The sequence below is a fragment of the Anoplophora glabripennis genome, unplaced genomic scaffold (assembly GCF_000390285.2).
Source record: "Anoplophora glabripennis isolate ALB-LARVAE unplaced genomic scaffold, Agla_2.0 scaffold236, whole genome shotgun sequence".
In the NCBI taxonomy this organism is placed as follows: domain Eukaryota; kingdom Metazoa; phylum Arthropoda; class Insecta; order Coleoptera; family Cerambycidae; genus Anoplophora; species Anoplophora glabripennis.
This window is the reverse complement of record NW_019416367.1, coordinates 244824-268393: the sequence shown is the minus strand read 5'-3', so window position 1 is coordinate 268393 and position 23570 is coordinate 244824. Positions and strand designations below refer to the sequence as shown.

Below are 23570 nucleotides of genomic sequence, written 5' to 3'. Positions count from 1 at the left end.
CAATATTGACGTTTGACGTGTCAAAAGCTTCGCATTTAAAAACTCTATCGAATGTTGTCTGGTGATTTTAAAAAAACATCATGGCGGTTCCAATATGGCGTCCGCAATCACGGAAAATTCTGTTTAATGAGCATTATTGATAGATAAGAAACATAAAAATACTGTATTGTAGACTGAATCACCATATCTATACGTTTTTGGGGTTGCTGATTTCGAATTCAATATTCGTTAAACCCCATCTGGTCACTGTTCGTCCCTAACCTTAAAAATACTTCAAATCGTTGAAATAAAACGTTTCTACTATGAGTAACCACAATTTATGTTTTCGGGATCGCTGAAACCAATTCTGATATCAATATAACTTCAACTAGTCAGAGTTCGTACCTAACCTCAAAAAAGTAGCGCAAATTGCTAAGATTACACTTTTCCACTTTTAGGAATGAAGTGTAACCAACATATCTTTATATTTTTGGGGTCACTGAATCGAATTCCTACATCCGTTTGAACCCAACTAGTCATTAGTCGTACCTAACCTCAAAAGCTATAATAGTTATAAAGTGCGACCACCATATTTTTATGTTTTTTTCCAAACGAGCATGTGATATGATGAAAGGTATGTTCCATATAAAAAGAACAAATCCTTTTTAGAAGTTCTGCATATTATACTAAAGAAAAGGTATTACAGACTTTATGTCTTAGCCATGATAACGGCCTCAACCCGATTAAACACAAAAAGCATATATTGTTTAACCTGTTGAATTTAAAAATATCGAAAGGACTGAAAGGACGGAATTAATTCTTATGTAAGCCTTAATCAATTCGGCAAATACTATTTCGAAATTTGTTTCAGTATGTGGATTCAGTCAATGAACTCAGAAATTAAAATGGTTTGATCAAAACCCTAATCAAAGTGTCAGCGCACCAGAGACTTTTTGAAAAATAGTAGCGTTTGAGTGATGCTATCCAATATTTCGTGTTTTTTATGTGTATCTTCAGGCGCCATATTGGAACTACCACGAGAGGGTTAGAGAAGTGATACGGCTTGGGGGTAACTTTTGTAAATAACAGATAAATCGGATATAATAATCAACTTTAATTTCTTTACCTGTAATAGATTATAAGCGATTTTGGTGATATTGTGATCAGACTTTATAACTCAACCAGAAAAAGTGTCATTTTAGTGATTTGGAATATTTTTTGAGGTTAGGTACGACTAATGACTATACTCCGCGGTCGAAATTATAGAGAGTGACTCATCGCTAGCTTTTGGACTAGTAAGGGGGATGAAGCGTGCCGGGAACGAAAATCTATTGGCGTGTCTGCGTAAAAGGCAACAAGATATAGAAAATATTGAAAAAAGATAATAAAACATAACATCTAATATTTTTTTACGGTTTGCTATAACCGGCACTGATTCATTTCAATTATTACAGCATTTTAAAACGTCCCAGTTGTGTTTTTTTTAATTTATAAATTTATTATAGCCATGGAATTAGACCCCTCGTCTACGCTTATGCTATGAAGTTTCTCAGGACGGATAAATCAAATCCGTTTACATCCACTAAAAAAGCATTTCACTATTCCCTACCAAGTGCAAAAGACAGAGATAGAATATAGATCGACGTTTAGTGTAACTTAGTCTATAGACGAGTATAGATTATATCGATATGCATAGCGAGCGGCACAAAGATAAATAATATTGAACCGTATAAAAATCATTTTATATTTTATACGCATTATGGTAATAGTGTTTTTATATTATGTCTGAGTCACTCTCTATAATTTCGACCGCGGAGTATATTTGGGTTCAAACGGATGTAGGAATTCGATTCAGTGACCCCAAAAATATAAAGATATGTTGGTTACACTTCATTCCTAAAAGTGGAAAAGTGTAATCTTAGCAATTTGCGCTTCTTTTTTGAGGTTAGGGACGAACTCTGACTAGTTGAAGTTATATTGATATCAGAATTGGTTTCAGCGATCCCGAAAACATATATTGTGGTGGTTAGACTGTGGTTACTCATAGCAGAAACGCTTTATTTCAACTATTTGAAGTATTTTTAAGGTTAGGGACTAATAGTNTGAAGTTATATTGATATCAGAATTGGTTTCAGCGAACCCGAAAACATATATTGTGGTGGTTAGACTGTGGTTACTCATAGTAGAAACGCTTTATTTCAACGATTTGAAGTATTTTTGAGATTAGGGATGAACAGTGACTAGATGGGGTTTAACGAATATTAAATTCGAAATCAGCAACCCCAAAAACGTATAGATTCAGCCTACAAAACAGTATTTTTATGTTTCTTATCTATCAATAATGCTCATTAAACAGAATTTTCCATGATTGCGGACGCCATATTGGAACCGCCATGATGTTTTTTTAAAATCACCAGACGGCATTCGATAGAGTTTTTAAATACGAAGCTTTTGACACGTCGAACGTCAATATTGATGCATTTTTATTCTGGGCAGCTCACTGTGCCCGTTGACGTGAAACGCCCGATATATGTCATCAAACGCAGACACTTAATAGGTCTTGCTTTTCACCACTAAAGAAGGAGGAAGTGTTAGAAGAATTCCAAAAACATGTATATTTTGTTACACATAGATGTAAATCATAAGATGCCAGTATTTAAATAAATAATTAATAGGTACTAAAGCAATTTTTTATATTTATTTTGCAGTAACTACCATTTTAACAAAAACACATGTGTAGCGCAAAGTGATGCTCACGTTTTTGAAATCTAAACTGTCAAATTTAAGGTTATCAATAATTATTAATTTTTACGAAACATTTTTATAAAAATACCGGTTGTAGAAAAAATCATGTGTGTAATTCGAACGCAAAGTGACATTGCCGCTTTCGCGACGCGTAGCGGAGCGCGTCAAACTTCTGGCTCAGAGAGGCAATATATCACTTTGCGCTCTTAATACACAAATAGTGTATAGTGTAGTCAATAGTGAATAATAAAACTGTAAAAAATGTTGTATTGTATAATTTCAGTGTTGTTAATAATAAAATTGCGTTATCATTTGTTTCAGGCCCCCTTTGGTTCAAGCAGTTTTGCGGATCTGCTAAATGCGCCATATTCAGATGATCCTAGTGGCGCCCTAGCCTCCGAGGACATCGACCCTTTCGCTGAAGTAGCGCTTCAATCACAACCTTCTTCACCAGCTCCGCTCCCTAGTTTTCAAGAAACTTACTCAGTTCGTTATCAAGCACCAAATTCAGCAACCGTTAAAATGGATGAGGAGTGCTTCAGTGTTTCATATCATCAACAAACAACACCTCATAATATTTCTCTTTCGCATTATGATTATCAACAATTACAATACTCTTCAACAACAAATCCTTATTATCCTTCTCCTCAAATGTGCACTTCCAGCTTTGATGCTTCATTATCTCAAGAATCTTATTCGCTACCACCTTACCAAACATCAGAATTGCACATCGCAACACAAAATCCGAGGCAACGTCGAGCTTCATTACCCCTACAACGGTCTGAATCGACAAGCAGTAGTGAAAGTCCACAATTAAGATTGGGACATGCACCTTCGGCGTGTTCTTCTGCTGCTAGCAGTCCAGGTGGCCCGCCGGAACAAATTTCAACATCCAAAGGTCCTACTCCTTCTTCACCTTCCCAATTATGTGCTGTATGTGGAGATACTGCTGCATGTCAACATTATGGAGTTCGTACATGTGAAGGTTGCAAAGGTTTTTTTAAACGTACTGTGCAAAAAGGTTCTAAATATGTATGCTTGGCGGATAAAGCGTGCCCTGTTGATAAGCGTAGGCGAAATCGGTGCCAGTTTTGTAGATTTCAAAAGTGCTTAGCAGTTGGTATGGTGAAGGAAGTAGTTCGAACAGATTCCCTTAAAGGTAGACGAGGCAGGCTACCTTCCAAACCAAAATCTCCCCAGGAATCACCACCAAGTCCTCCAGTGTCTCTTATAACTGCTTTAGTTCGAGCATATGTTGACACAACTCCAGATCTTGCCAATTTAGATTACTCTCAATACCTAGAACCGTCTCCTATAGAACCAAATATTTCAGAAGCCGATAAAATTCAACAGTTTTACACCTTACTGACCACTTCAGTAGATGTAATTAAAAATTTTGCTGACAAAATACCTGGATTCTTAGAAATATGTTCTGAAGATCGAGAACTATTATTCCAGTCTGCATCTTTGGAACTATTCGTTTTGAGATTAGCCTATCGTACCCGTCCTAATGATACTAAACTGACTTTTTGCAATGGAGTAGTGCTAGATATACAACAATGTCAGCGATCGTTTGGAGATTGGTTACATGGAATTATGGAGTTTTGTGCAGGATTACATTCAATGGAAATAGACATATCCGCTTTTGCATGCCTATGTGCACTTACATTAATTACAGGTAAGCAATAAATTCTGATTTTGTATGTATTTCTAAGCAATAATATGCACTAGAAAAAAATTTAAATAACAAAAACTGGTAATTTTAATGATAAACAGAAAAAACGAAGAAGTATCGAGACAGAAAACTAAATTAACTTTATTCTATTAATTTTTTATTTCAATAATAATAAATCACTCCATTCGTTAGTTATTCACAACAAACATTTTGTGGTGTTGCCTTGTATATAAACAAATATGTATTATGCCATAAAACACGTACAATAATAATGATAATGACAATGATAATGATGATGATAATAATAGTGATAATAAGGATACTGACAATGAAATGATAATCCTAGTGATTGATTTGAAATGGACTGTATTTTTATTACTGGTTCAATGTCATATTATTTTAATTGTTGTTAAAGAAATAACTGAAAATATTAAGAGAAAATGGTCCGCGGTTTTCTTTAAAATAGCATGTTTTTACACAATCGCACTTAATACGGGAAAGTAATTCCTGGGCCGATACTGGCCGGATTCTTAATCAAAATACCAGAGTTTAATAGCGAAACAAAAGTGACAAGCACAATAGATAGCGTATGGTTTCAACGAGTTTCCATTCAAATCCATTTAGCAGGTAGTCGCCAATAGAGGCGTTGAAACCACATATTTTACTCGGTAAAAAAAAAGAAAACAAACGATCTAAATTAGAGATTCTTAGATGTAATAATAATAGTATTTAGAAATATAAGAAAAAGACTAACTAAATAAACTAAATAAAATAAGCAAAAACGAAACATATAATCTGCAACTCGTATTACTACATTCTATGTATACTAGGTTATTGTCGTAATACCTGTTCTGAGGGTTTCACCTATCTTTCCAATTCGAGCAGCAAAGTCATAACGAGCTGCCCAGGAACGAACGTCTGATGATCTATGGAGTGCGGTGGAAACTTAACTTTCACCACCCTTTACAATTTTTTTACCTGTGCGACCGATTTCGAGCCTCCCAACCACAGCTGTGCATACAGCAGTGGATTTAACCCTACAAGATAGAGTGGATCGTTCCATGGCTAACGAAAATGTTTCGGTTCAGGAACTAGAAAAAATTATGTAAACAAAAAAATTGTAAAATTTGCCACATGGTCCCGCAGTTTCTTACGCCCGTGTAGCAAATTTTGATTTGTATATTATACCGATTATTAAGCGTACAAATAGCAATACAATCCCAAAATTTCGTGATATAATATTAAACCGTTTTGAATTTATGTAATAAAAACTGTTTCCTGAGTTACCCCTTCAAGGGACCGTATCTGCCTTAGGAGTCGCCACTGACAAAAATTCAACTAAGGTTTTCATCATATGACATGTTTTAAACACTTTCAAATTTTGAGTACTTATTTCGTTAACACCTTGTATATATTATCGCAGGATGTTGGCTTTTTTCCTAAAAAAAAAACGGCCAAACAGGAGAGATTTATAATGACAAGAGGGTTTTGATTTCTTGACAGAAAAAGTCGTCAGTCAAAAAATTTTGGAAATTATTTTTTTCAAAAAGGTTTGTGCGAGAAAATAGACACCAGATTATTAAACAAGTTGTATTTTGCTATAATATACAAGTTTAACGTTGACTTAGTGTATGTATTCAGACTGGTACTGAGACGATGGAGAGAGGAGAGGAAGACATTACTGTTCTCGAGCGAGAATTTTTGGCCTCCATCGTATCTTTGGATTAAACCCCGTTTTCTGAGATTTCCTAGGAAATCCCAGGATGAGGGAGAGTCGCGAGCAGTGCTCCCCGTAGCGGAGGATCACTTTTGGGTTTGAACAGCGACCCTGCGATACGGTTTCAGGCTTTCCGACCGCAGTTAGACGGCCCAGTAGGTGAAGAGGAAAGTTTATTAGACAGTGAAAACGAACCTAAAGATTTGACCCCGATTCTGGGTTGCGGGGATGAAACAATTAAAACCCAGTGGCGCCTAAATCAATCGACAAATATACATCAGGAACTGGAAAATAGAATCACAGGAACACTGGGAAAGGCCTTAAGAGTTTTTACCGACGTTTTGCGGAATCCAGGGAAAAGGGGATGGATCTTATTACCCACATTCAGCGGACGTGATTGGGAAAACCCAAAAAGATTCTTTCAAAATTTAGTGGAGTATTTCAAGAGTGAAGAGATCTCTCCAAATGAATAGGCAAGATACGCGGAAGATCAGCTAAGATGTGAGGCGGGTCAGTGGTATGAAAAATATCTGGAATTGGGATGGAACTACTACGAGTGCAGACAACGAATATTAGACCGATACGACAATGTTAATGTGCGAATGAAGTTACAGGCTGATTTGTTTAGTAAAAGGCAAGAATTTGAAGAAGCAATGCTATTTATAGCACGGAAAATTGTATTATTCCGAAGGTTGGAGTTAGGTTTTACAGAGTCTCAAATGGTGCGACTGTTATTAAGGCCAGAGATCAAAATTCAATTGGTGGGAGTAGAAATCTACATCATCGACGACTTATCTAAACTTACGACTGAAGTGGAAGAAACTTTGGCAGACTTAAGACCTCAAGAAGCAAGACAACCAAGAGATGAAGTTAGGAGAACAATTCGCCTACAAGACACACCTTATCCATGTAGATTTTGTGGTGAGAACCACTTACATCGAAACTGTCCACGTCGACCCAGAGAACCTATATTACGAGCACTTCCGGCCCCGGAAACGGGAATTAACCCAGGAAATGCTTAGAGGATCGGGGTGGTCCACAATCCGCCTCCCTGGTCCAGGAGGAACTGGGATCTTTGCAAACTATACAAAAAAAACATCTGTTACCTAGAATTAAGGCAATATGTGAAAATAAAGAAGTAACAGTGCTGATAGACACCGGCGCGACCAACTCTTTCGTGAAGGAAGGATATCGTCAGGAGAAAAGTGACAGTTCCGAACGAGAGGTTTACTTGGCTAAGTAACGGAAAAATTATTAAAGCTAAAGGACCCATACAGATGGCAATATATCTGACCGAAATCGCCGTAGAAGTCCAGCCCTCCATAGTAAAACATCTTAATGAAGACTTGGTCTTGGAAAGAAGAGGTAACGATAGACGTTCCCTTGCGTGGAATGTATTTTGGAAAGACAATACGTAAGGTGATCTAATGGGAAGCAATAGGTTACGCACTTCCACTGGAAGAGCATGTAAAATTGACCGATAATAATACCTCCGATAAAGATAGAGCAGTGTACGAAGCCGTGCTAAGTGATTTCGCTAGCATGTTTCAGCAAGGATTACATCAACCACAAAGCAAATTAGTAACCCACAAAATTAAACTTCGAGAAGATAAGCCATTCCGAGTCAGGTGTTACCAATATTCCCCCAAGAAAAGACAAGTGATCCGCGAAGAGATTCAAAGAATGTTATCCGCTGGAATAGTACAACGGAGTCACTCTGCGTATAGCTCTCCAATAGTACTCGTGCCAAAATGTGATGGCACTATTAGGTTTTGTGTCGATTACCGACAATTAAATCAAGCCACTGAAGACGAAGTGACCCAGTTAGCTATTATCCGGGATATCCTACGGGGAATGGGCCCCGCCAAGATCTTCAGTTCACTGGACTTGCGTAGCGGATATTGGCAGGTGCCAATTGTTCTAGATAGTAGAGCGTTAACTGCGTTCAGCACGAATTTATGGTGATGCCTTTCGGGTTGAAATGTGCCGCGTCGATGTTTCAAAAACTCATGGCGGAGGTGTTAGAAGGCTTCATTGATAATTTCGTACACGTCTACCTCGACGACATAATTATCTATCCCCATACCCCAGAAGAACATATGTAACATCTTCGACGAGTCCTGGAGCGTCTTCAAGTCTACGGTTTACTCCTAAAACGCGAAAGGAATTACAGAGTTTCTTATGGACAGCCAATTGGCTACGAGACTACGTGCCTAATAATTTTTCAATGGTGGCCGCTCCTTTAAGTGATCTCGTTGGAAAAAAGCAATTCTTATGGATATCACAGGGAGTGCAAGCATATCACGCTGTGAAAGAAGCACTATCGAAACCTTTAACTTTAAGCCGTCCGGATCCAGATATGGGTATGATCTTGCAGACCGATGCAAGTTTCCTGGGTATGGGAGCTGTTCTCTACCAGGAGGATCGTGGTGGACAACGACGTATTTTATCTTGCGTGAATGCCAAGTTCGCCGCCACCGAGCGTAAATACCACTGTAATGAACAGGAGGTGCTTGCGGTGGTATGGGCTTGTAAATGTTACCGGGATTTGCTGGAAGATCACCCTTTCAAGTTGGGGACTGATAGTAGTGCCCTCTTGTGGTTGAGTAAATATAAAGACGATATAGCGAAGTTAACAAGGTACGCACTCTTATTACAAGAATCAACCCTATACAGTTGCAGCAATTGGAGCTACCGGGAACATCATTGTATGATGACATAATAGCTGCGCAAACCCAGAGTCCCGAATATCAAGCTACTCGAGCTAGATGGCACCGGCTCAAGACGGGGGAAGAAAAGGCTAAGGAAAACTGGCAGAAAACATTGTTAAACGACTACCGCGTAGAAGATGATTTGATCTGGTATGTTCGAAATTCTCGAAGGCAATTGGTAGTTCTACTTAATTTCTGGTAGAAAGTAATCTATCATTATCAGGATTCCCCATCTGCTGATCACCCTGGCCCTGAGGGGACATTACAGGCCGTTACCGAGTTATATTATTGGCCGGCTGTAGGCAAACAAATTAAGACCCATTGATCTGTGCATCATCCAAGCGTGGAGGCACGACGCAAGCAAGAGCTCTGTTGAGACTACATCCTCCCAAGAAGGCATGGCAAGTTATAAGTTTAGATGTAATGGGCCCTTACTCGATAACGAGACGGAAGAATAAATTCATAATTGTTATCACAGACCTTTGTACAAAATGAGTCGCAGCCAAGGCAGTCCCAGAGGTCCGAACCAGAAGCATATTAACGTTCTTAGAAGAAGTTTTTTACCGGTGGGGATACACGGAAGGAATAATCACCGACATTGCCTCTGTTTTTCGTAGCGCTGCCTGATAGATTTCATAACCGACATCATATTAAACAGTATAGTACACCTATTTACCATCAGCGCTCCAACCCGGTCGAGCGCCGCAACCAAGAGGTAAAAAAGCTATTAAGAATACACCTTCCGAAATAAGTCACCAACATTGTGGGATCAATTTATTGGCATCATCTTATTTGCATTGAGAACGCGACGAAACGCGGGCATTGGGATGTCTCCGAGTGAGGCTCTGCTGGGAGCTACTTTAGTAAGAGCAGGTGAGTGGTCCCATCCGGAGAGGCAAAGGGAGGTCGATAACCAGAGTCAATCTAGAAGACAACGAGAACAATAGATTTTATGACAACAGTCGGCCTTCAATAGAAGATTATATCCATTTCCGCGGGACGCTCCGGTCAAATTTCAACTCCATGAGGGTGTGTTGGTACGGAACTTCCCAGGAACGCAGAAAGCACTAGGGGAAGTTGGACTGGCTCGTTTAAATATATGTCGATGATATCCGCCCTTGGAAGAGAGACCAGTCATTTGTGACACCACACAAAGATCCGACGAACGTGGCTGCTAGATACGACCGCGAACGAATGGATTCCACCGCCAACACCAGGTCCTTCCCGGGATGAAGAGGTCCAGGATTTCCAGGAAAGGCCGGGGAAGGAGAGGAGTAGTGGTACTGAGGTATCTCAACTGAGTCATATTGTTAAAGACAATCCTAGTTCCAGTAAGAGGCCAGCCTACAAAGCGGGGGCAAACGCGTATTCAGTCGCTATAGAAGACTTATGTGAGGAATCTATTGTAGGTTTGTACCCATAGGGTAAACTGTAATATTATATTGTTAGACTGCGTGTCAGTTTCTAGACACTCGGCTTTTGGGGGGGAGGGATGACTTCTTAACAGAAAAAGCCGTCAGTCAAAAAATTTTGGAAATAATTTTTTTCAAAAAGGTTTGTGCGCTGAAATAGACACCAGGTTATTAAACAAGTTGTATTTTGCTATAATATACAAGTTTAACGTTGACTTTGTGTATGTATTCAGACTGTTGAGACTTCTGGTACTGAGACGATGGAGAGAGGAAAGGAAGAGATTACTGTTTTCGAGCGAGAATTTTTGGCCTCCACCATATCTTTGGACGAAACCCCGTTCCTGGGATTTCATAGGAAATTCCATAATGAGGGAGAGTCGTGAGCAGTGCTCCCCGTAGCGGAGGAGCGGCAAGGCGACAATTTGTATATACAGGGTGTTTCGAAATTCGCGGATACTGAGAGTGGGTGGTTAATATAGAGCAAAAACTGAATAGAAAACGTTATTACACTTTTTCGATCAGACAAGATACAAGAACGCATTTTTCTATTAGTACATGAAATAACACCTGAGAATAATGCTCTTTAGCAGTTCAGCAAGTGCAAACACGTGCAGAAGGATGTTTAGCAGCAGGTGGTGGACATTTCGAACAGTTTTTATAGTTAAAATTCATTCTTATCTATCTTTAAAATTTAGTATCATTAATTAATTAATATTAAAGGTTGCTTTCATTTGTTTAAAATTTCTTTGACATCTCGATAACTGGAATAGCAATTGTCTGATCGAAAAAGTGTAATAAGGCTTTATATTTAATATAGCGAATTTCGAAACACCCTGTAAGTTACGGACCCTCAAAGGTAGAAAATTATAAAGTTGTTTTTATTTACAGTCTCTAAACTATTAACTTCAGCATGATACAGATTTGGTGATCAATAACACAGCTTGTTTTTGATGTAAGTGAAACTTCATTATGCCCAGAACGCCAGGGACGGACTATGCCCAATGGTTAATAACCCAGAATTTTTGCATAGATGACGATCGCAATCTGCCTGTAACAAAAATAAGTTGTCTGAAGAATTTGCCAACGATAATACTCTCTTGGTTCAACTCGGTAAAATTAACAGTTTAGGAAATATTTGTGATTTTATGTCACAGTGCATATCGAGCGGCGCCTCCACCATTTTTTAAACTTTTTACTTGGACATAATTACTATGTTAGAACCGTACATATTTTTAAAATAAGAGCCTAGAAAATCTTACTGTTTGTTAATATAATTTTCACTAACAAAATTTGACAAACGCACTTCACACAATACAAAATAGAAAAAATATCAAGAATAAGTTAAAGTAAGTGTAAAAAATAATTTAAAAGATAGAAAACTATCAAAATACATTTTCAAGATGGGCACCTTCCACCTCCACACACTTTCTAAGTCTACGAATGTTATTTGTTTGTACACGAAAAAGGATTTCTGGGGTATGTCTAATAACACAATGGATAAATAATTTCGTACATCAGTATTAAAATGGAGAGGAGACCCATCGTTCATGAACCAAACGTTTCTTCTGGTGTCTAATGGAACATTGTCTAATAGTGGCTGCAAATTATTTTTTAAAAACTCCAAATAACGATGTCCATTCAGACGTTCCTTAAAAACATATGGATCTATTAAATTCACTATTCCTGTCCATACATTAATAGTGGGTAATAATTTAATACATCTATACGTGTTTGAGGAACATGCGCATCAATCACTTAAGCAAGTGTATGCCATAAATAAGCTGGTAAATACCCTAATTGCCTCAAGCGTGTCAATTAATCAAATTATAAAAGCAAAAATAAAAAAATATATTAAAAAGCAACATTCATAAGATGCAAATATAACTAATAAGTATTAATAATATAAATATAATAAATGGTATTAACAAACTTGCTAAACGAATAATAATTAATACCAAGATTATAGTTTTACAGTCTAATTCAAAGCAAATGCATAGGAGAAGAAAAAAATTAAAAGAAAAATGATTAAAGCTTTAAAGACTTGCATGTTATTCTTGACTCTCCGGAAAATACCTATAGCTGATAGTGTCTTCCACGAAGAAGTGTACCTACCAAAATCTCCTACGATTGCCCCTAGACGACAAATGGATGGTGGACGTGGTAGCACCGATTACGTCATATGCTTGGCTGGGACTGTCACAAGTGATATCTGAATAGGTACAGGAATGTCAACTGTGTTCTAAATTCCATTACGTAGAAGTCCAACTTCAAAAAAACGAGTTAAGCTTCCAAGAAATATTCCCCAAATGTAGAAAATAAAAAGAAATAATAAAACAATTCCATGACTTAATTTTAATATTATCACTGCCTTGACGTGTTATTGTTAGTTAAATAAATTATTATTTTTTAAATTATAATACTTAAAAATAATCTGGCAAAGTCCCCAAAATGCGGGTGCCCACGTAAATTTCCACTAATTTTAATTAAGAAAGAGGTGGTTAATATAAAAGGGAAAAAGGAGAAAAATGTTTATATCAATCTTGGGTGTTATGTCTTAGATAAGAGACTATTAATAATATTACTCACCCTTAACAAAACTAGCCACTTGTCTGGCTATTTTATAACTATAGCATACGAATATGAACATTATCATATACTTAGTAATAGAAAATAATACTTAATCGTTTCGAGCGAATTCCAATCTCAGAAATCCAGGCAGCAACGTCCTAAGTTGTGTATGTGCCCGGCACCCTCGGTGAAGGTGGAATCAGGCTAGGTCATACGTCCAGAGCCGATTTCCATGCCCCAAACCCCAAAGGTCGACGTCGGTACCTCACCGGATCACGCAGCAAGGCGCGGCTACGCCCTATGCACTTCAGCCCGAGTCGGCGGCCTACCGGGACACACGACCCGAGGCCGAGGCGACCCATCAACACCATCAGATGGGTCAACCGGATGATACCCCTCAATTTGGCGCCCAACGTGGGGCTCGAACTCAGCAGGAGGTCCTACGACCTCCTACGCCCCACGCTAAGGTGCCATGAAGCGGGGCACCAATCCGAGGGATGCATGTTCCCAACAGTAGTAGGTATATTTTCTGGGAAGAAAGAATTTCACACAGTGTTGTCACTAATCCTTCATAAGAAATCAGAATATCGGGGTTTACACCAAAAATATTAACATGCACTTATTACCTCTAAATTCTTTATATCTGGCCAGAAAAATTAATTCTAGTTTAAAGATGATTTAATTTAAATAATCACAAATTTAGATAATCACACACCGTTAAAATTAAAAAAAAACATGCCCTCCGCCAGAAAGAGAGTGAGAAATGCTCAAATCACTGGGCTTAGTATTATTGGTAGATATATTCGCCAATCACAACCATATCTTCAGAAAATTAATAGAAATATGAGGTATTCCTCTGAATACAAAGAAAGAAAATCCAGTTATACCTATTTACAATACCAAAACTATAAAGTAAAATTTCTTTAAATCAATGACTGTAGGTCCTCGATTAATCAGAAACTAATTCTAAATGTAGCAAAACAGACAAATAAATAAATATACTCCTTAAAAGTTTTACTGCCCCAAAGCTTTATTCATAGTAACACGAAGGGGTCTGCCGAAATACACACCAATACATGAAAAAGGCTCCTCTGAGACGAAGTAAGTTACCTATGAGAGGTTGAAGAGCAGTGGAGAATTTTCAACACTTTTGACACTTATAAATAACACCACGAATTATTCATTTTGCACCTAAAATCCAAAAGTTCTGATAAGATGTAATGTTTGGGTTCCTGGATGAATATATTGTTGGTGAGTACTCTGAATAAATAAAATAGTAAATCGATGATTACTAGGGAGTAGAGCTGGAAATTTTCCAGTAACAGCGAGGTTGAACTGAACCAATCTACTGCCCACTCTAAGTATTCCACAGTCATCAATAAAATGACTAAGTTTGCGAAGAAATTTATTAACGGATTTGTTAGATCTTAATGCAGAAAGTTCTTTAGAAAAAGCAGGACGTTGAATACTTTTAACAGAACAAAGAGCACTTTCTGAAGCTCAGAATTAGTGAGAATTTTAGAAGACCTTTTACCTGTTGAAGAGAGATTGTTTTGGCCAAGAGTCAGGAAACATAGATAAAAAGACCGGACCCGCCCACCATGAGGAATACTGAAGAAGTTGCAGAGATAACATTCTTCTCAATGGACAATCATTGGATTATTTTGGGATGGAACGTGAAGCCAAATTGTAGGGGAAAACTTATTATGAATTCGACTGATGTGATTAGTAACAAGAGGACAACCATCAATTAGTCCATGCAAAAACTTGAAAGCAGCATTGACCTTCTAGAACTTTAATACGAAAGAAATTCTGGTAGAAGCACAGCCGCGCAAAGTTCAAGACAAGAAATCGAGAAAGTTTTCAAAGGAGATACCTTTGATTTTTAACAGAGTAGAGAGGTAAAAACTTTAAAATTTTTTATAGATCTCAAATTAACAACTACAGCATATCCGTTTCCAGAGGTATCTGAAAACACATTTATTTCATATGAAGTAATTGATGAACGTAAACAACAAGGTATACTAATTTGGCAATTCTTTCTAAAATTGTAACCAAATATCGATTACATCTTGAGGAGAACAGGGAAGTCGATCGAATCTTACAATTATATATTAAATACAGGCTAGGAAGTCGTAAATAATTTACCTAGGTAGCTCGTCAAAGTTGATTGTAAACTGATTATATTTGGAATTTATAGTGCTTCAAATTAGATCACGATATACAACAGTATGAAATGCGTGATTTTAATTAAATTATATATCATTTTATAACCTATTTGTGGAGGACATGTAATGACACGAGAACTGTTCCACTTTATTATTGTTTTTTTCAATTTTATGTTTACTTTTAGTTGACGATACTTACTTAGGATATTGAATTAATATTACTATTTCTACAATTCATACAAGTTAGCGCCCTATTTGAAATGAAATTAAGTGTAATTGTTCATTGAAAATTTTAATATTGTATAGTATTAGTTAGTATAGTATTACGTTATTCAATAAACTTGTTATAGTATTAATATAATATTGTAACTAGGTAATCAGTAGGCAGTTGAATTGACATGTTAGACTTTTACAGTTCTTTTTTCTTAAACCTGCTCATACTTCATTCTTTATATTTAATTTTTTATATACGTTCACATACTGACATATTGTATTTGCAGCGGTTGCCCACATGCGCTATTGATCAAATACTGACCAACGAATTATTTGTTCTGTATTTGGCTAATACCTATGTTTCACCGGCTTATAATAATTCAATAAAGATGTCATTAAAAAAAATTACAAACAGGATGATTTTTTCAGGGTTGCTTGGGGACTGCCTCCTGAATATCCAATCAAAAGATCATACTGGAACTCCTGGTACGACTTGCGCTATGGGGGTGGTTTCCTAAACATTTCTTTAGAGCAAAATGACGTTAATAAAAATTGTAGAGGATTAAATTCTGAACAACTTATAACATTTTTTCGGATATCTAATACCTACTTAACGAGTTACGGTGCATTATATGACAATTCACATGTAGGTACGCGAATATTGTCTACATTATTTCACATGTGCTCATTGTCGTCTCTTATGGAAATACTAACAGACAAAAGAGTACCAACTCCTTTTACCTTAACTTCCACAACCTCGCCAAAGATCAAAAAATCTTTGCATACAAAGCAGTTATCCATTTTCACGACACACACAAAACGAATAATTAACTAAAGGTAATATAACAAAAGATTGCCAAACTAAAATGACTGAAACAAAAATGAATAAAAACTAAACATGAACTGATGCTACCTGTCAGCTAACACATGACAGCCTAACACCGCTTACCCCACTCCCACTGCAGCAGAAAGGCAATTTTTTTCATATATAATAAGCTATATTTTATTCAATTATAAATTTATTCTCTTAACATAAAAGAAATATCAATTCTTACTAGGTATACAGGGTGATTCAGAACTTATCCAAAAAAAATTCTGGGTGTACAGGGGACCCTTACAAAAACAATTTTATAAAGAAAATACCAAAAAGGGCAGTTCGAAAATGATTTAAAAATACACTTCTGCACGGCACTGGAAACTGGTCCACTATAAAACCTGACCTGGCACAATGCGATCGGCATGGCGGTGTGATAAAAACGGACAAAAACTTTCGCATGGAAAGAAATAAATAGAATTTTATAGCACCTATTTTATATCGGCAAATTCAACTGCATTTACCTTTACCAATTAATAAAATTAATTTGTGTTTTTAAATAATAAAATCATTTGACATACCCGATGTTACAACAAATTATTCAAAATTTTATCCACCAACGTGTAAACACATTTGGGTCCGTCTTACTAAGTTTCTACGAACTAACACAAATGTTATCTTGCTTCACCATAAATTAAAACGATATCCATCAACTCCAGTTGATATACACGCAAACCATTTTTGACACTAACTACTAAAAAACTATTGTAAACACCACAGACCTGTGTAAACACTATCGCAACGACGATTGCAAAATCGGATTTCAGTATTCGGAGTCGCTGAGGCCGCGTGGCTCTCCACGCGTATTGCGAATGACGCTAGAGACTACAGTTGTCCAGCTATGTAGTGGTTGAATGTACTATAACTTCAATTTTTTCTGGGAAACTATAAGGATATTACAAAAATTTTTTTAACTATACATATTGACATTTCTCATGCCGCATCTATTCCCAAATTTTTTTGGATAAGTTGTGAATCACCCTGTATACATGTCAGGGTGGCCCAAAGAAACGAATATTTATTTTTCGTGTCTCTTGTGAAAATAAAATATGTTAGCTTATCATGTTTTAAGAGCCCCCTCAAAAAATCAGCGCAAAAAAAAAATTTTTCGCCCAAGATTTTTAAAAATTTCCAAAATCGTCAAAAATTGAACTTTTTTAACAAAATTTTTCTCGTTATTTTATCATTTTCTAGATTTGACCTTCAAATGGCCTTGAAGATCAAGGTCAATGCAAATTGAAGGTAACCATCCGATATCCCCCTTTGAACCCAACAACTTTCGTAAGACGAGATATTTAGGTACGTAATTTAAAATATTTTATCCTTGAAATAACCTTTAAAGGTAATTCAAAGAGCCTTAAGTACCTACCTATCTAAACGAAAAATTTTGGTTTCTTTCGGTTCCTATATAAAAAATTTAATTTGACCTTCAAATTACCTTGACGATCAAGGTCAAGGTCAAATCCAAGTTCACTATCTCCGCCGAACCCAACAACTTTCATAAGGGTTATTTTCGAAATGGTGGCTTCCTTGACGAGATATTCAGGTGCGTAATTTAAAATGGGAAAACCTGTGTATATACATATATTCCGGATCCTCTTTTTCGAAAATGAAGCATTTGCGGACCTACGTTTATAGGAATTTTTACATATTTTTGGGTGTAGAATCTGCTATAGAATTCCCTGAACAACATTTTGCAACACTCTGATTATGTGAAGAATTTGATATACCCACAGATGAATTCGTTGAGGATATGACCAGCTACATTACAGAGTTCGTGTCCGGAGGACCTAAAAATTATGCATATAAACTATTTTCTACTTATAATAAAAAAAAAGTTATATTTAAAGTATAAGGTATTTGCCTAACCTATTCGGCTTCTCACTTAATACATTTTGAGAACATAAAATATATGGTCGTCACTGATACTGCCTCCGTATACAGGGTGATTCAGTAGTAATGTCATTAATTTTAAGAGCAGATAGAGAAAAATGAGTATAATACGATGGCGTGATTAAAAAAATGCATATTTAAGTTGAGAATATTTTCAAATCATTATTTATCTCCCTTTTCTGGTTGTTACTGACCGGCTGACGTCAGCCGGTTATTCACAATATTATGCACGGCTACGATATGAACAACGCGCCCTAGATGCAACGTTGCCATATTTATATATTTTCGCTCATATAAAGCCAATAAATAAACGGTTTGCTCACGTCAGCCAATAATAATTTAAAATGCTATAAATTATTTTTTATTTATGCAATCAACATATTAAATTGTTATTGTTGCCCAGCAAGAACCTCGAGGAGGTCTGAGCATGCCTTGCCAAAAATCAGTTTTTATTAGCATCATAATGTTAATTTTTTAACAACATTTGCTGTAAGCCCGAAGGGGAAGGTTTTCAAATAATTCTACTAAAAATTGAAAGTGACGCGGCCCATTCAGATGTTCAGGTAGAAAATGCAGCCCAATTAAACGATCGCCATATACTCCTGCCCATACATTGACACCAATTCTCCTCTGAAAGCTAAACCGACGAGTAGTGTGCGAGTTTTCATTTGACCAAATGTGACTATTATGGCTGCAAAGAAATTAGCTGTTTCACTTTAAATAAAATTTAATATTGAAGTTACAAAACTCCAAGAGTTCAAATAATTTAAATTTCATTTCATAACCATTTCAATTTCGTTACAGAAATAATTACATAAAAAAACAACACTCACTAGATAAATTATAAAGAGAGGATGAAATGTATGTAGTATTTAAATATTGACTGTAAGTAATAGAAGAGAGACTTGTAAAAACAGTGGGACGGAGATAAATAAACAACTCGGTACGTGTTTCCGACCCTGTGGTTCACTAACCTTTTAATCCACTTTTAATTTGCACGTGCACCATATAGTCCAGGAGCCAGATAGGGTTCCGTAGCCAATCAGAATACCACGGCTGCAAACAACTTATTCTTAAATATTTGACCTCTTGAATCCAAAAAACTTGGTCGCAAAGCCTGAAAGTGGTCAGTTTAATTGTTCAACAATTAAATGTTTAAATAGCTGTAAAAAGTTTACTTTTATAGCTAGTACACTTTTTTATTCGCTAATAGTTACGTTTTCTCATAACAAACATGTATTTTTTTGAAAATTAAAAAAAAATAACTTTAACCAAAGTTATTGCAAATTTAGTGCAAATATCTTAAATTTTCCGTCTCCGCGCACACCAATTTTACCATATCTGGTTCTGCTGGACGGATTGAGACGCACGACATCTCATTTTAAAGCTTGAACTTTATTTTACAAGATAGGTAAGTTCCATTTATTAATTTATTTATTTAATAATTAATGGCAGCTTAGAAAGTTGTGAAATTTCAACGAAAATGCTGGTTTTAATTGTTTATAAGGGTTTTTTTATTACTCAACTTCGATGAAAAGGCAAAAAAGTTACCGGATATTGTTCTTTGCATCCTAACAATAAAGCAAGGCATGAAATCAGTATTAGGATGCGAGGAACAATAACCGGTAACTTTTTTGGCTTTTCATCGAAATTGAATAACAAACAATATTTTATAAACCGATAAAGCCAGCATTTTCTTTGAAATTTCACAACTTTCTAAGCTGCCATTAATTGTTAAATAAATTAATTAATTAATAGAACTTACGTATCTTGTAAAATAAAGTTTAAGCTTTAAAATGAGATGTCGTGCGTCTGAATCCGTCCAATTGAACCAGAGATATGGTAAAATTGGTGCGCGCAGAGACGGAAAATGTAAGATATTTGCACTTGCAATAACTTTGGCTAAAGTTAATCTTTTTTTTAATTTTCAAAAAAATATATATTTGTTATGAGAAAACGTAACTATTAACGGATAAAAAATGGTACTAGCTATAAAAATAAACTTTTTACAGCCATTTAAACATTTAATTTGTTAACAACAATTAATCTGACCACTTTCAGGCTTTGCCACCAAGTTTTTTGGTTTCAGAAAGTCAATATACTTAGGAATAAGTTGTTTGCAGCCGTGACATTCTGATTGGCTACGGAACCCTATCTGGCTCCCAGACTAAAACGAGTGTAGTAGGATCGTATTCGATGCAAAGCAGAGCAAAAAGTTGTCGGTCTTTTATCAAAGGAAAATTCTGTCAACAAATTGAATTTAAAATTTAAAATACCGCTGTGTTCTCGTAGCAGCTGTAGTCGCCCAGGTGCATCGAGTGTACGAAGCGGTCGGTTATACGTCAAATACTAACCTGGCGAGCTTGGACGTAAAACAGAGAGCGCCTCCAAAAAACAAGTAAACAACAGTGGCGCGTACAGAGGTAAAATGTAGTACATATGTGGAAATTAAAAAACAAATTGGATTTATAATAAATTACATTTAAAATAAATAGTTTATGGGAACAAATGAATTTTTGTAGGAACAAGGGTGCCAGACGTGAACTGATCTATTCGTCCCTTCATAAGGTATAAAGAAATTATTCAATTTCTAAAACCCGTAAAAGCGTAAGCGTATAAAGCGTATTGCACTGGATCACTTGACAGGCAATAATTTACTACTTTGTATAGAATATGATCCTACTTAGAACTCGGACAAGACGTAAATAAACATCTTTGTTATTTATTTATGCTAAAACAACAAATGAATAGTGATGATTGTTTCGAATGTACGGTTATTACATCATTTTTAATATTAATAACATTAACGTTTTCACGTTTTATAATTTATTATGTTAAATAATACACAGTTTTAGTATTTCAATTTATTATTGAATATGCAGTTGCATATAACCAAAGTTTACATAATAAATGTAAACTTTAGTGTAAATGTAAACTTTGGTGTAACCTAGGTAGGTTTTTGAGAAAGTATATGTTCTTTACCTGTTTAAACCTGTTTACCAGCACGAGTAAAACAGCATTCATCCGTCCAGAGCACTTTGTTAATAAAGTTATGCTGCACTTCGATATAGGAACCAATTGCAAAATTCAATACGATTGAGGAAATCAGCTGCTTCTAAAGCTTGAACTTTTTGAAAATGTGTTATGTTAACTCCTTTGCGGGAAAAATGCGGGAGATATGGACGGTGGTAGATTTGAATAAACGCTTTAAATTGTCAAGTAATGATTTTGTAACCGTGTGTAGTGTATTTTGTATATTCGGGTATTTAGTGTGCCGACTTTTTTTATTTGATAAAATACGGTGTGCCTACAAACCTCTGCTTTGTTTATTTTCTTTTAACTCAAGTTGACTTCGGGAAGTCAGGCTTGTTAAAACATTTTGCACTAAGTTAATACAATTATTAAAATTAGTTATAATAAAATGCAGCATGATCCTTTATTTACTTGCATTTTATTGGTTTCGTACATATGTATCCGTATACTAAAGCGGATTAATTAAATGTGAACACAGATTATGATGTGAACTTGGCAATGCTGTTCGCTTCAGCTGAAGATTTGTTCGTGACATTACGTTACAAAATCCGAGCATCCGGGCATCTGGCAGGGCCGCCCTCTTAGCGGGAGTTATGGGTTGATTTCCTTCATTTTTAAAAATCGAATAAAAATTTTTTTTTCGATTTTCTGTCTTTATTAAGCCTTCCGAATACGTGGTTAAAATTAATGACATTATGACTGAATCACTCTGTATATAGTATCAAAAAAGATTCGTAGAACAAACGAACATGAGGAGGTGACGAGAACAGAAATTAAACTATTCTAAGATTTGCATCTTAAAATAAATGTTAAATTTTATGTTTTAATGTGTTAATGAATTTATGTCAGATATTTTTGCCACATATCCGTTATGGCAAAATGAGGTAAATACACGGATTTGTGTTAAGTAAAATGTAATTTTAAAATCTGAATTTCCTCAACATTGCAAGGAGCCACCTTTTGAGAACTGCTGATTTTCATAGATGTTCGTTGTACCCACCATTTGCTTATTTCAGCGCGACGTATCCAATTAGCTCGCACGCATTGCAACGTCCTACGTCCTCTCGAATCGTATTATAAGCTTCGGCAATGCGATGTCGCAGTTGGTCGAAATCACGAACTTCCGTGGAATACTCAACACTTTTCACATATCCCCACTAGGGGTGAGGTCCGGGGACCGGTGCCCATATTTGTGACACAAGGTGTTCAAAAAAATTAACACAATGTAAAATTGCTGGAACCTCAAGGAGTAGTTGAATACGAAATTTATTTAAAAAAAAACAACAAATCATCAATCAATAAGATAATGCGTTCGCTACTGCTGTCGCAATTTTTAACTAACTTTTTTGTTTTTCGACATACTGACTTCGGACCGTTTCCATTCAACGCAGAACGGACAATCAGAACCAGAGTAGTGGGGAGATTTTTTAAATTATTTTTTCAATTCAACGCACCGTTTCCGAATTATAAGACCTTTTTTACTGTATCACCTCACACACCTCTTCTTTCCGAAATTTATTTTCGACATACGGACCTTTCCCATTCAACGCAGAACTGTCATACAGAACCAGGAGTGTGGGGAGATTTTTTCAATTATTTTTTCGATTTAACGCACCGTTTCCGAGTTAAACACCCTTTTTACTATAACACGACATACCTCTTGTTTCCAGAATTTATTTTCGACATACGGACTTCGGACCTTTTGCATTCAACGCAGAAGGAACATATATAACCCGGGAGGGAGGGGTTGACATTTTTCAATTATTTTTTCGATTCCGTTTTCGAGTTATAAACACTTTTTTATCCTATGACGTCACACACCGTTGGTCCCGATTTTATTTTTTTGACATGCGGGTTTTGACGTTTTTCACTCGTTCACCATGGGAGATTTATTTATTCACCATGGGAGATTTTTTGATACTTAAGAGTCTAAGCAAATACTGTTTTTTTTTTTCTTTCATATATTGTGACACCGCGCTCTGCGTCACCCACCGAGTGCTCTACTCAGAACCAAGGGGAAATTTGTTTATATTTCCAGCCATTTCCGAGTAACGAGCAAAAACCATTTTTTTTTTCTAATACTGTGTGACATCATATATCGATAACGAAGGCTTAACAAGGTCACGCGCTCTACCCCACGTTCCCTCCCTAGGTGTCCTGAAATTGCTGGGGAGACTCCTGAAGACAGCAGAGAGAGAGAGAGAGGGAGAAGCTCTCTATGAGGACAGTGTCACTCTATCTCTATCGCACACTATAACTCTATCTCTCTCACACACAATCAGACAAAAACGACAGAAATGAACCTTCTTTTAAAAATACATGGGATTTATCATTATTGGAATAACCCATTTTAATTTAAAAAATTAAAAAAATTACAATGGGTTATTCTGATGACGAAAAATAAAACATAATTAACTGTATTATTCAAATAACAATAATGTGCAAAAGTTCTTCAGGAATATTGGCAAATTTATTTTGGAGGAAGAATCCCGTCAACGAACACTAAAAAATATTATTAGAAACCTTAGGTGGCCAGAAAACAGCCCCGATCTCATTGTCAGTCCTTTAGACATATTTTTTTT

The 23570-nt window shown here is 36.2% G+C and overlaps 1 protein-coding gene across 1 annotated transcript in view; it reads left to right on the top strand.

Moving 5' to 3' along the window:
* Positions 1 to 23570, top strand: part of LOC108905932 (probable nuclear hormone receptor HR38) — a 104457-nt gene that overhangs the window by 74864 nt on the left and 6023 nt on the right. Inside the window, exon 3 of the mRNA XM_018709006.2 lies at positions 3046 to 4402. Within this exon, the coding sequence (XP_018564522.2) occupies positions 3046 to 4402 (1357 nt within the window). The remainder of the gene's footprint in view (positions 1 to 3045; positions 4403 to 23570) is intronic.